This window comes from Aedes albopictus, chromosome 2, assembly GCF_035046485.1.
Source record: "Aedes albopictus strain Foshan chromosome 2, AalbF5, whole genome shotgun sequence".
In the NCBI taxonomy this organism is placed as follows: Eukaryota; Metazoa; Arthropoda; class Insecta; order Diptera; family Culicidae; genus Aedes; species Aedes albopictus.
In genome coordinates, this window is record NC_085137.1 from 216657202 (window position 1) to 216670268 (window position 13067).

General features: G+C 41.5%; 1 protein-coding gene across 1 annotated transcript; it reads left to right on the forward strand.

The window, feature by feature from the left end:
• Positions 1-405: 405 nt before the first annotated feature.
• Positions 406-1955, forward strand: LOC109420061 (transmembrane protein 138). Its single transcript, XM_019694365.3, has 4 exons — positions 406-654; positions 716-788; positions 869-1043; positions 1121-1955. Exons 1-4 carry the CDS (start codon positions 521-523, stop codon positions 1225-1227), a joined length of 489 nt encoding a protein of 162 aa, XP_019549910.3. The 5' UTR covers positions 406-520; the 3' UTR covers positions 1228-1955.
• Positions 1956-13067: the final 11112 nt, after the last annotated feature.

Consider the following 13067-nt stretch of genomic DNA (forward strand, 5'->3'; position numbering starts at 1 on the left):
CAGTTGCGCTGCTAAAAATTCTATGGGAATATGACAGCCCTCCCGATACGAATCAAGGTGACTAATTTGATTGCTACCGTTGTGGAAAAGGGTGGTTAAGTCAAAATGGTAGCGCTGCGCGGGTTGCTCGAATAGTAGCCGCCGTTAATGTTGCTCTAAGATGGACAATACCCGAATGGATTAGAAATCAAGGCCTATCAAGGCAACTTGCACACTTACATGCACCATGCTCCCGGAAGCGCCTACTGTCAAATCGGAATCTGTTGTCGATAAAGTAGTTCATTTTTTTTGCCCAAAAAGGTTTGTTTGCTCTCTATCACGCTCTAGCACACGGTCGAAAACATTTTGTTGTGCAATGCCATCTCAGTCGCTCCACAGCTAGGCTGCGCATTTCTTTCAGCTGTGCTGCAGTTCAGTCAGTCAGTGATTGTGTTGTGTTGTGCGTGGGCGGTGCAGTGCAGAAGTAAATACGCGAAATTGCATCTCGTTCCGATAGTTTTTCAGAGTACATCGTAGGAAAATGTTCAAACTATCTCTTAAACGATTCGCTTCCCTGCTGTTTTTCCAACTGGTCTTCTTGTGCGTGGATTTGGGCATCAACAGTTTCTCGTATTTGGCCCGTGGCGACAAAGTGTCCATCATCTTTCTGTTTTTGTAGGCGGATTATCGATTTTTCCTGGTCGGGAAAATACTGATGGGTTTTCTATGATTTTAGGGCACAGGATGTGTGTCTGATTCTATCATTTACGGCAATCATCTTTAGCCTGTACTCAACTTATGTTTATCAGGTAAGATCAATTAATGGAAGACTTCTAATTGAAAATACCTACCTATATGTATTATTCAAATGTATTTTATTTTCTTCTAGGCCGGCATGGCACATCTCCTGTATGAAAAGTTCCGTGTCCCACTGTTGGTGGCCATGACGTATTTCCTGCTGTGCATTACTTTGCACACCTGGCAGGTGATTGACCACAATAAGTCGCCGTATCTCTTCCAATGGCCCAAGGCACTGACCGCATTGTTCATCATACAGAGACTATGTAAGAAGACCGCCGCCAAGACAGACAGAAGGTAAGCTATCCAATTGTCCATCGTTAACCTGGGTCCTCCGTTTTAGTTTCTCCGCTCTACTACTATCTGTACAAGAGGTCCGCCCTGAAGATGAGCGATCCACGATTCTACGAAAACTTGGACTGGATCACATCGCAGTTAGCCATTAAATAAACTCGTGGAAACCATTCCTAGTTTACACAGGTTTCAGTTATTTGCTTTGGTTGCAGGCCGATCCATGGAACCCCATTGGGTTGGATCATGTTTTATGTTCGGTAAAGTCTGTTAAGTTCGCAAGACAGGGACGCAGTCAAGAACGTTTCAACCTACTGAATTTACTGCGTCTCTATACCAGGTTGTTTTACTTTTCAGAATATCAACAGCTTATTGTTTAATGACTGGTTTAAGTATTCTGTTTGCTAAACGTTACATAACTGGTTTCATAGAATATTATCCCGGATTATGTGTTGAGGCGTAAACTTGATTATTTTGTATGAACAATCAGAAAAGTTAAGAAAAGTTGATTCTGTATATGAACAGTCCATCCACACATATGAATCACCTTAATTGTGATTACATACTATTCATATAAAATCAATGTGCTAATCAAACTGTGGCCATTTTTGTCTGTTCATGTGGAGTCTCTGCAAACCGTTTATGAATACTGTTTTGCTATTGACACTGTTCAATAAAATCCAGCAATTTGCTACTGTTGATGGTTCTGTAACATCCATCTATAACGAGTTGATATGATATGAAATGTGCATATTTCAAATGACAGTCCGACGTGTGTAACATAATGTTGATTCTAAAAGTGGGACATTTATAGAAATTGATGTCATACCAGCAAAGCAGAACAATATGTTATTGCACATATCAATAAATGTTAATCAGATGTTCTAGAGATTTGTGCTATTGAACTGTAGTATTTTATCACTTCCTCTCAATGCATTGCAATTTTTACTCTCACTAACTCATTACTTACTTACCGGTCAGACCAAGGCCTGAGTGGCCTCTGATGTACATAGTAACCGTCTCCATTCTACTCGGTCCATGGCTGTGCTTCTCCAGCTCCGCACTCTGCGAAGGGTCTGCAAATCGTCCTCCACTTGATCGACCCACCTAGCTCGCTGCTCACCACACCTTCTTGTACCGGTCGGTTGACTCTCGAGAACCATTTTAGTCCGGTTGCTATCCGACATCCTTATGACGTGACCCGCCCACCGCAGCCTCTTGATTTTCGCGGTTTGGACGATGGTTGGTACTCTAGCAGCTAATGTAGCTTGTGGTTCATTTGCCTTCCCCATGTCCCGTCTTCCATCTGCACTCCGCCGTAGATGGTGCGCAACACCTTACGTTAGTGTATTTTAAGGTCGGGCTCTATCCACAAAAAGTAAAATGGCCCTGAAACTGTAGTTATAATCCTTCCAACAAGCTTTCATTTGCATACACGAAGTTTTTTAGTTGGGCGCCATGTTACAAAAACAACCCAAGTAACAATTTAAACTCCGTTTAGATTTGTTTATTTTTATGGAAGCTTTATCATAGCATGAAGAATTCATGAAACATTTATAGTTGTTTTTATCAAGAGAAAATAATCTCCGTTCGTATGCGGTTTTTAAGTTTTCTTCAAGTTAATTTTGAAAATCGCGCATAAAACAACTTGATTCCCTAAGGTATTTGATCTTATAATAAGTTTTAAGACGTATTTGAAGTTATTTTCATCACATAACATCAACAAACTTTATTAAAAGTTTAACCTTTGTTTATTCAAGTACAATTCATCTGAGATATTCTCCTTTAAAAACTTCTTAAAGCTTTCAATTCTTGAGCTAGAGCTACTACTTTGGAACAAGAACTAAGCGGAATAATAAAATCTTATTTATTCAAATAATAAATTATGCAATAAATTGGCTTTTTTATGCAAATATAAACACTCAAACATTTTTGCTCACTGTTAATTTTGCCGTTTTTGTGCTCAAAAGTAATCATATCGACGAAATATTCATTGTTATAGCCAACCAAAAATGCGAGTTCAACCTTCAGCCAGTTACTCACACAGGCCACAGCAGCTTGAATCGAAAATGAAATGGGTACTTACTGTGACTCTTCTCGTGCTTACACACTATTTTTATTTCGCTGGAAACCAGCAAAATTTTGCTGGTTTTTGACATGCTGTGGATCCAGCAATCCATCCAGCAATAATTACTTTGCTGGCTATCCAGTAATGCGATTTTTTTGCTGGTTCACCAGTAATTTTGTCCGCGCTCGATTCCGGCCGGATTTTTTGTTTTTTTTTTCTTTTCGAAGAAAAAACAAAGTTCAATTATGAATATTAAACCCACCAAATTTAGCTCCAAAGCAGCTCTACAATGCTAGGAATGTCCATCGTGGACGTGGCGCATTACATTTGATGCTGCCAAGTACCTTTTTGGGAGGAATTTTCATTGATTCCTGTTAGCTCGCGTTGATATGAGGAGACGTGCAAAAGTATTTTTGGAAAATTGTAAGTGTTTGACAAGTGTTTGACTGATTATCCAGCAATTTAAGTGTTTGCTGATTTTTCAGTTACCATTACTGATTGTTCAGCAAAATTTAATTTGCTGATATGGTTCCAGCAATACGTTTTGCTGGATGAGAAATTCAAAATTTGGTGTGTATGCTAAATAGTGTAATAGGGCACTGCATTGTTTTGATTTTGTATGGGATTCTGACGTTTCTTGGCCTTGTTGTTTACTAAATTTCTGTAAGAGTAAAAGAGAAGGAGAGAATTTCATGCAGTGCCCTATACTAGTAAGTTTTAGAAATGCACGTATTAAATAAGGTACACCGGGGCAAGTTGAAACGGGCGGGGCAAGATGAAACAGCGGGTTTACATGATGTTTTCTAGTTTTTGATTGAAACCATCTTTTAGCGAAGGATAAATTTTAAAATTGTATTGAAATCTATTTCAAAACTTCGTGTTTCATCTTGCCCCACCTATAATATTCACTGTTATGATCGGGATTCGGAAGATATATACTTAATAAAAGTGAGATACAATTGTCTTTAATGTACCATATATATTTAGATCGTTCTTCTATCCCCTACTGTCACTGACTGACTTATATTATCTGACATACTCATGACCTACTACGTTAGTCCGATACTACACTCCCCCTTTACTTAATCTTTTAAATAACAATTTTTATTTACACAAGTTACATTAATAAAAGTTCTGGTTCAGAGGTTTCGAATGCTATTACTTCTATGTTTTCTTCGGTGATATCTTTTTCATCTGTTTGAGCCAATTCCTTCAGATGGCCTATCGAATGATACGTATTAATTTCAAGACTTCATAGATCGAGTTATAATGGTTTCCAACATAACATCTACTTTTTTCAACACCTTTAGTTTAGTTTAACCACGGTCCCTGATTTCTTTTAATAGAATACTTGCTGAAAGGTGTACACTACAATTTTATCCTGTAATAAACTGTCAAACATAAATGTGAATTGATCGATTCTAGTTACAACTTGAGTGCTTACTTTCGCTTCTCTTTTAAGTTTTTTTTTTTTAATTTGGTGTTGTTTTATTTCATACACTTTCTTATTCCTGTTACTTATGAGTTCTACCTCACGTTATTCGTCTTCGGCCAGTTTGGATTTGATTTCAAGTGTTCTTTATAAATTGGTTGCTGTAATTACTCCTTCCCCGAGCAGAGAAGAATATCAAATTCATGGCAGAATCACATGACCTGTTTTTATATCATAATTCGTTATTATGAACTTAGCAAAGTATTACTTTTCTATAACATGATGTGTTTGATCATTTTTTTAATGATCAAGTTATTGAAATGTCATTTCAATAATATATTTTGTTGCATGACAATTTTAGTTATCATCTACTATTGAGAATGTACAAAAATGTGTTAAACAATAACAAGTTTTCAAATTCACTGCAATATTCACTGTAATTAAGTTGTTATTGAATCTTACAAAACATTTTATTTAATTGATCTTCCATGAACATTGTTTTTTATGATATTTGTTATTTTGCCGCTTATAATAATTTGATAACATAACATGATATGTTAATACAACAAAAAATACTGATTCCATCATACAGTTATTACGCCAAAATAAATTATTTTGTTAAGCTGTTGGTATTCTCTTTTGCTCGGTTCCCGAAATCTTAAAATTTTCAATGGAAAACTGCGACCTGTTCGTATACTGCGCTATTTCTACGATTCCTGACCAACTGCACATTAATTAATGATTAAATAAACTATAATTAATATTATGACAATCACTCTCGCAAAACCGACAAACTTCAGCAAATATTTATCTGGAGATATGTGTTCTAAAAAGTCGATGAGTATTATTTGTCCACGCTTCATTTGAGATATTAGTATACCACACCATTCGATTTTGAAGTTTATCTGCCATCGTGAACTTTGTTTAACCAGACACAATCATGGATAATAACCACACACTTAAAAACTCATGTATAATTGTGACACTTACATATACACATGTGACTAAATTTAATTGTCTAATGATGTAATTTTCTGTCACATTTAATATAATATTTCGTCATATGTTGTACGATACATACTCAAATTGTTTACTATACATGGATTACAACCTTGAAGTATTATTAAAACCGAAAAACCTGTATATGTAAGTATTTTTTTTATCTCTCAATTTTCAGAACCGTTTTCTTCTATGAACAGTTTTGACCTTTATTTTTTTTAATAGAACAATATAAAAATAATGTTTGTGACCCGACCCGCCTGAATGTATTCCGGTTGTTCAAAACATCGCATGGAAAAAAGCTTCTAATTTAAATAACTATTTCAGCTATTGGTCTGCCAAAATTGCTTCATTCTTGGCCCTAAAAATGATTGATAGATTTAATGCTACATTCTATAGGTCAAATAATACTCATCCATGCTTTTAAACTCAATCTCCCCAATATCAAAATACCTTCATACTATTATGCTCTTATGCATTTCAAAAATTTGGGTATATTACTGTGGAACGGATAGGCTTACTTTCTTGACAATTTCAGAGTTGGAAAGAAACGAAAACTAGTTTTTTTTACCCCCGCTTTTGGGAAATTAGACCACTGTCCATTTACCTATAGCTATAGCTTATGCGTATATTTTTTTTATCACGCTCTTCCATGTAAGTCCCAAAACTACTTCATCAACCAAATAAAAATAAATTGTTCAAGCTTGACAATACTAATTTAATTACTTTTTGAAAATCGCAAACTGTAAATTTCATGTCTGTAGAAAATCATAGTGGAACAATTCCAGAACCTTTCAGAACTGTTATAATTTGTAGAACCCGTAGAGACGATCCGAGATTAGCTCATTTTTATTTGATTTGATTTAATTTTGATTAATCATCAAATACATCTTCTTCTATTTTTTTCTCCTCCTGTGGATATAGAGATTGACGAAGGCTTAGTGTCAAACATTCGACATTGCGAAGATTAATTGATATGTTTGACAGTTAACATAATCCTTCGCTTTATTTTCATAATATGTACTAAGTACTTACTACTCATTTTTTTATTTATATGGCTATGTTTTAATTATTTAAGAGTCGAATCCTTCTTTCAGCATCTGTTTTACAGTTCGTCTAGCACACACTGCATTGTTTGCCATTTCTTACAACATTACAACTTTGCTTCAACTATCTTCCATTCGCATTACACTTCAGTTACATGAATGTCCTTGACCACTCTTGTATGTTGGAATGTCGATAATTTTCAGTAGATAGATATTTAAGAATTATATAGAAAAGTTTATCATCAGAGTATGCTCAATGTACTCGTTCTTGTTGTCCTCCTTCTTCATACTCTACTTGGCAATTTAAGTGGTTTCCCCAAATTTAAGGATACAAACTCATGTAATCACACTTATTTATGTCGCCTTTAGTGTCGATATTTTACTATTAAAAAGCTGATGTATTCTATATTGGCCGTACAACAATCCTATAAGCCGAAAAAAATGAAACATCGTGCTAGTTGTTACTCGGGAACTATTATTTGCTGGCAAATTTCCGCACTATTGACGTGACCTTTTTTTACCAATCATTTAATACTGAACCTATCAAATCGTAAAGCAAATTAGAATTACAATAGTACGACTACATCAAACGTTTATTGAACTTTGAACTTCGTTTTATATTTCAGCAGTATAATGAACAACTAAGATGAGTCGCAAATTGTCTGGAAAACTTTACTACGAGTTTCATAACATATATGACCTCTCCGGCCCAAAGCGTAGAAATATTTTATTTCTATGCATGTTATAACATTATGCCAAATACAGAGCGTATCTATCTATATAATGTAAATGTACTCTTTAGTCTGCTGTCTCTATGGGAAACGTGGCCTGGGTGTCGATGGTCCATGTAAAGTTCTAAACAGCCACCGTAAAACTCCGACAATAATCCCCATATTCTTAATATGTGTGTTTAATATTGTTGAGCTATTGTGTGAATGAGTGAGTTATATACATTATAGCTCAAAGTAAATAACAATTGTTAAAAAATTACCATTTTTCTCCATTTGGACTGTTCTGTCATTCAAGAGATATTCACTAAGCGCTTAGGCGAATCATCCTTTCAAAGTATAGAGCGATCCCGCTCTTGACGATACCGTCATTCACAAACACATTTCCAATGCACACAGCAATAAGTCGGCTTTGACGATTCCGCCATTCATATCATTTAACGATATGGCTATTGACGATTCCGCCATTTACAAAATTAGCGAACCCGCTTTGATGGTTCCGCCGTTCTTACTATTTGTTATCTTGCCATTGACGATTCCGCCATTTATTCTGTTTAGCGAACCCGCTACAGACGATTCCGTCATTTTCCAAAATCATTTACCCGCTAAAGCAATTCCTCCATTTATGGTATTAAGCGATCCCGCTATTGACGATACCGTCACTCACAAACTTAGTAGGGTCGTTTTGACGATTCCGCCATTCCTGATATTTAGCTATCTTGCTATTGAAGATTCCGCCATTCACAAAACTAGCGAACCCGCTTTGACGATTCAAGCTAAGCGATCTTGCTATTGGCGATTCCGCCATTTATTCTGATTAGCGAACCCGTTATTGGCGAATCCTTCTTCTTCTTCTTCTTCTTCTTCTTGGCGTAACGTCCTCACTGGGACAAAGCCTGCTTCTCAGCTTAGTGTTCTATGAGCACTTCCACAGTTATTAACTGAGAGCTTCCTCTGCCAATGACCATTTTGCATGTGTATATCGTGTGGCAGGCACGAACATACTCTATGCCCAAGGAAGTCAAGGAAATTTCCTTTACGAAAAGATCCTGGACCGACCGGGAATCTATTGGAGATTCGGCTGCAAGGAAGATACTTTTCCGGGAGAAAATGAATTGAACACGTGTGGTCCAGTTAATGGTTGAACTACTAATGAAAAATTCTTTATTACAGCTCTATGTGCTACAGCTATGGTTGCTATGGTAAATACATAGCAACGGCATGATGTTGCCAAATTCAAATTTGCACCGATTGCTTCGATGCTTCAACACTCCTCCTCAACATCATGTGGTAGAATCCCGATGGCTTCACGTAACTGCTTCAGTTTCACCGCTCCCAGAGGCTTGGTGAGGAGATCCGCTTCCATCTGTTTCGTGGGACAATACCGAATGAAGACGATACCAGCTGCTACCAGATCCTTAATGAAACAGTACTTGGTGTCGATGTGTTTCGACTTTCGAGACGTCCTGTCCGCCGCGGTTAGTGCAATGCAGCTCTGGTTGTCTTCATTGACCACTATGGGCAACGCTAGACATATGCCCAAATCACCCAACAGTCGTCGCAGCCACTGCAATTCCTGTAGGCATTCCGCCATCGCGATGTACTCGGCTTCAGTGCTCGATAGGGACACGCATGTTTGCTTCCTGCTTCCCCAGCCGATGAGTCCTCCGCCGAACTTGAAAATATAGCCAGTGTTGGACTTCCTATCGTCGACTTCACCAGCCCAGTCCGCATCGACGAAGCACTCCACTTGAAGGTTGCTATCAGCACCCAGACGCAGCTCATAGTTTGCTGTTCCTTTCAGGTAACGTAGAACCCGCTTTGCTTCGTTCCAATCCGCTGTTGTTGGTTTCGTAACGCGCCGCCCGAGAATAGAGGTCGAGATCGCAATATCCGGGCGCGTGTTGACAGCGATGTACAACAAAGCACCGATCAGACTTTGGTACTGTTGTCCATCTGCCAACGAGTCACTATCCTCCTCCTTTTGTTGTACAAATCCACTGGCCATCGGAACACGAGATGCTTTGCAGTTCTCCATGTTGAACCGCGACAAAATCTTCTGCACGTACGACTTCTGACTCAACGTGAATCGGTCCTCATCTCGTCGAACGTTGATCCCCAGGAAGAATGTCAAATCCCCCAGCTCTGCTATCTTGAAGGACTTGCTCAGAGACTCCGTCAGCTTCCGATATTCCTGCTTCGTTCTGCACACCACAACGATATCGTCCACGTAGATCAAAATGTACGTACACACGCCGTCCACGATTCGCAAGTAGAGACACGGGTCAGCCGATGACTGATGAAACCCCATGCCTTTCAATGCTGCATCAATCCGCTGGTTCCATACCCGCGCAGCCTGCTTGAGCCCGTAGAGACTCCGCTTCAAGCGGCACACGGTAGACGGATCACCATTCGAGTACCCCGGAGGCTGCTTCATGAAAATCTCCTCCTGCAGCACGCCATACAGGTACGCGGTCTTGACACAGAGAACAGACATCCAAGTCCAGTTCCAAAACTGTGTAAGGAATTTAACGGCCATTTGAAATCGGCAACACAAGTGGCAATAGCGTGGCGCTGCAATCGGTTAATTTCCCATACTAATTTAATTCACCACTTGAAATGTTTCAATTCACCACTGACTGTGGCAACATGGTGTTTGGTGGCGTTAGTGTTGTCATCGTGTATTGGTTTGCAACCTTACTCAAGTAAAGATTCAAATCCTTACACAACTTTCCGAATGAAATTTGTTCTAGCCTGGATGTCTGTTCTCTGTGGTCTTGATGTCGATGTGCTTGACGATCATCCGCTGCTTGCTTGCAATTGTTAGCACGGTACGGAACGTGATTTGCTTCACCACCGGTGCGAACACCTGATCGTAATCCGTTCCGTACTTTTGGGAAAAACCCTGTGCGACCAACCTGGCCTTGTATCGCACGGTCTTCCCAGTTTCGTCCAGTTTGCACTTGTACACCCACTTACATCCAATCACGTTGCGTTGTTGGGGTGCATTAGTGAGGGTCCACGTGTCGTTATCACGAAGAGATGCCATCTCCTCGTCCATGGCAGCTTTCCACTTCTCGCTTTCCGGGCTCGCAATCGCTTCTCGATACGTACCTGGTTCTGCGCACTCGCTAACGGCCAGACCAATCGTGCCGTCGTATCTCGCTGGTGGAACGCCAAAGTTCGTCCTCTATGAACGCCGCAGATTATCCCGAGCAACTGGAACGACAGCTTGCTCCTCCTGCCTTGGTACTGCCTCGATGAAACCGTCATCGTCGTCGTCTTCGAATCCGAAAAATTCTTCCTCGTCTTGGGAATCGTCGTGGGAAACTTGCTCGCCAGTTTGTCCACAATCGTACAATCGAACTGCAACCTGTTCATCGTCGTTGTAGCACTCACCTGGTAGGTCACGAACGGTGCCATCTTTCACGCTTTTACCTTTTTCGTCGAGCTCTAGGAATCGCACGTCACGACTGATGACTACCTGGCCTGTAGAAGTGTTCAGCAAACGGTAGGCTTTGCTGTCGGACGCGTATCCAACGAAGGTCATTTTGGTTGCCTTCTCTTCAAACTTCTTCCTCTTCTGCGGCGGGATCCACACGTAGGCGCTGCAACCGAATACCTTCAGGTGCTGCAAATCCGGTTTCACACCGAACCAGATCTCGTACTCAGCCTTGATTCCTTCCTCGACGTAGAACTTGCGCAAAGCTGGTGTACTCGCCACCCCGGTCGGAACGGATGACCTTCGGCTTCCTCCCGAATTGCGTTTCGGTGAACCTCACATACTGACGGATTTTGTCGGCGACCTCGGACTTCTCCTTCAGAAAATAGACGACCGTGTAGCGGCTGTGATCATCAATCATCGTCATATAATATCGGCACCCGCCCGGTGATGTTGTCATAGGACCGCATACATCGCTGTGCACGATATCCAGCACCGCTTTCGACTTCTTCTCGGCTGCCTGTGGAAACGCCGGCCGAGCCATCTTCCCTTCAACGCAGCACTCACAGGTCTTCAGTATGCCACAGGGCTTGATCTTCATTCCGGTAGCTAAAGTCCGCCGCTCAATATCGCCAATCACATCCGGATCTCGGTGGCCGAGCCTTCGATGCCACGTGTGCAGACAATCGCCGTTGTGCTGCTTATTACTCACTTGCAACGATTTTTCAGCCACGTTCAGTCGGTACAATCCACTGGTGCGATCCGCCGTCGCAATCACCGACCCGTTGTACACCAATCGACACTGGTCCGCATCGAATTCCGCACGCACACCTTTCTCCGCGAGCTTCGGTACGGAAATCAAATTGCCTTCAAGTCCCGGGGCAAAAATCACACCGGTCAACGTTATCGACACTTTTTCATTACGACCGTTCACGCACTCGATTTTACAGTCACCGACACCTGCCGTATGCAGCACTTTACCGTCGGCGGTCGACATCATCGGACGCACAGTTTCATCGAGACGCGTAAAAGAACTGCGATTTTTCGCCAAATGGGACGTCGCGCCCGAATCGATCACCCACGCACTCGAATCTTGCATATCGGACCGCACCATAAACGTGAACGACTTTGCGTCGTTTTCGCGCACTGTTTTGGCCTTGGCCTTTTCTCGCTTCTGATCCATCTTGCCGCTGCTCTCCGCCAAAAACGCCTTGCAGTTTCGCTTCCGATGTCCGGGCTTGCCGCAGTGATAGCACACCACGCTTTTCTGCGATGCACTTGCTCCGCCCGTTCGCAGCACTTGTTCGTCGGAACCGGACCGTTTCCGGAGCTTATCCGCTTCGTCCAGCAGCTTCACCTTAACGAGCTCCAGGGTTAGCTCATTTTCGTTGCGTGCTTCCAACGCCGTCGTCAGCGGATTGAATGATTCCGGAAGTCCCCGCAGTATCAGCGCTACCTTCAGGCACTCTTGCATCTCGAATCCGGAATTTTCGAGACGTGCATACTGCTTCTCTATTTCGGCGAGATAGGCCTCCATGTTATCACCTACCTTGTAATTCTGGTTCGTGATCTGGCGGAGGAGGGTCACCCGTTGCCCCAACGTGGTCCTCTCGTGATGTTCCTTCAGAGCCGCCCACGTGTCTTTCGCCGTCGTCTTGTCACGAATCAGCCCGTACTGGCTCTCATCCACCATCAAGTGAATCGTGGCCAGCGTCCTCTCGTCGCTTTCCGTCCAAGCGTCCGTCAACGGTACCGGCGGGGTACCCGGCTCCACGTGCCTCCAGAGCTGCTCCCTTCGCAGCAACGCCTTCACGGAGAACGACCATGATTGGTAGTTCGAATTGTTCAATTTCACGATTTTCGCCCACTCCATTCCGTCGGGAAAAAACAGCAAACGTCCACGCTTGAATTTTCTGGATCTGGAACCTCCGGCTGGGCCAATAACCTATTGGAGATTCGGCTGCAAGGAAGATACTTTTCCGGGAGAAAATGAATTGAACACGTGTGGTCCAGTTAATGGTTGAACTACTAATGAAAAATTCTTTATTACAGCTCTATGTGCTACAGCTATGGTTGCTATGGTAAATACATAGCAACGGCATGATGTTGCCAAATTCAAATTTGCACCGATTGCTTCGATGCTTCAACAGAATCGAACCCGTCACCCTCAGCATGGTCATGCTGAATACCCGTGCGTTTACCGCCTCGGCTATATGGGCCCTATTGACGAATCCGTCACTGCCAAATAGTAAAACTGCTTTGACTATTCGTTATTTATTCTCTA

Coding starts and splice junctions, on each gene's coding strand:
- LOC109420061 (XM_019694365.3), top strand. CDS start 521: ATGTTCAAACTATCTCTTAAACGATTCGCTTCCCTGCTGTTTTTCCAA. Junction 655..715: donor TCCATCATCTTTCTGTTTTT/GTAGGCGGATTA, acceptor CTATGATTTTAG/GGCACAGGATGTGTGTCTGA. Junction 1,044..1,120: donor GTTCATCATACAGAGACTAT/GTAAGAAGACCG, acceptor CCTCCGTTTTAG/TTTCTCCGCTCTACTACTAT.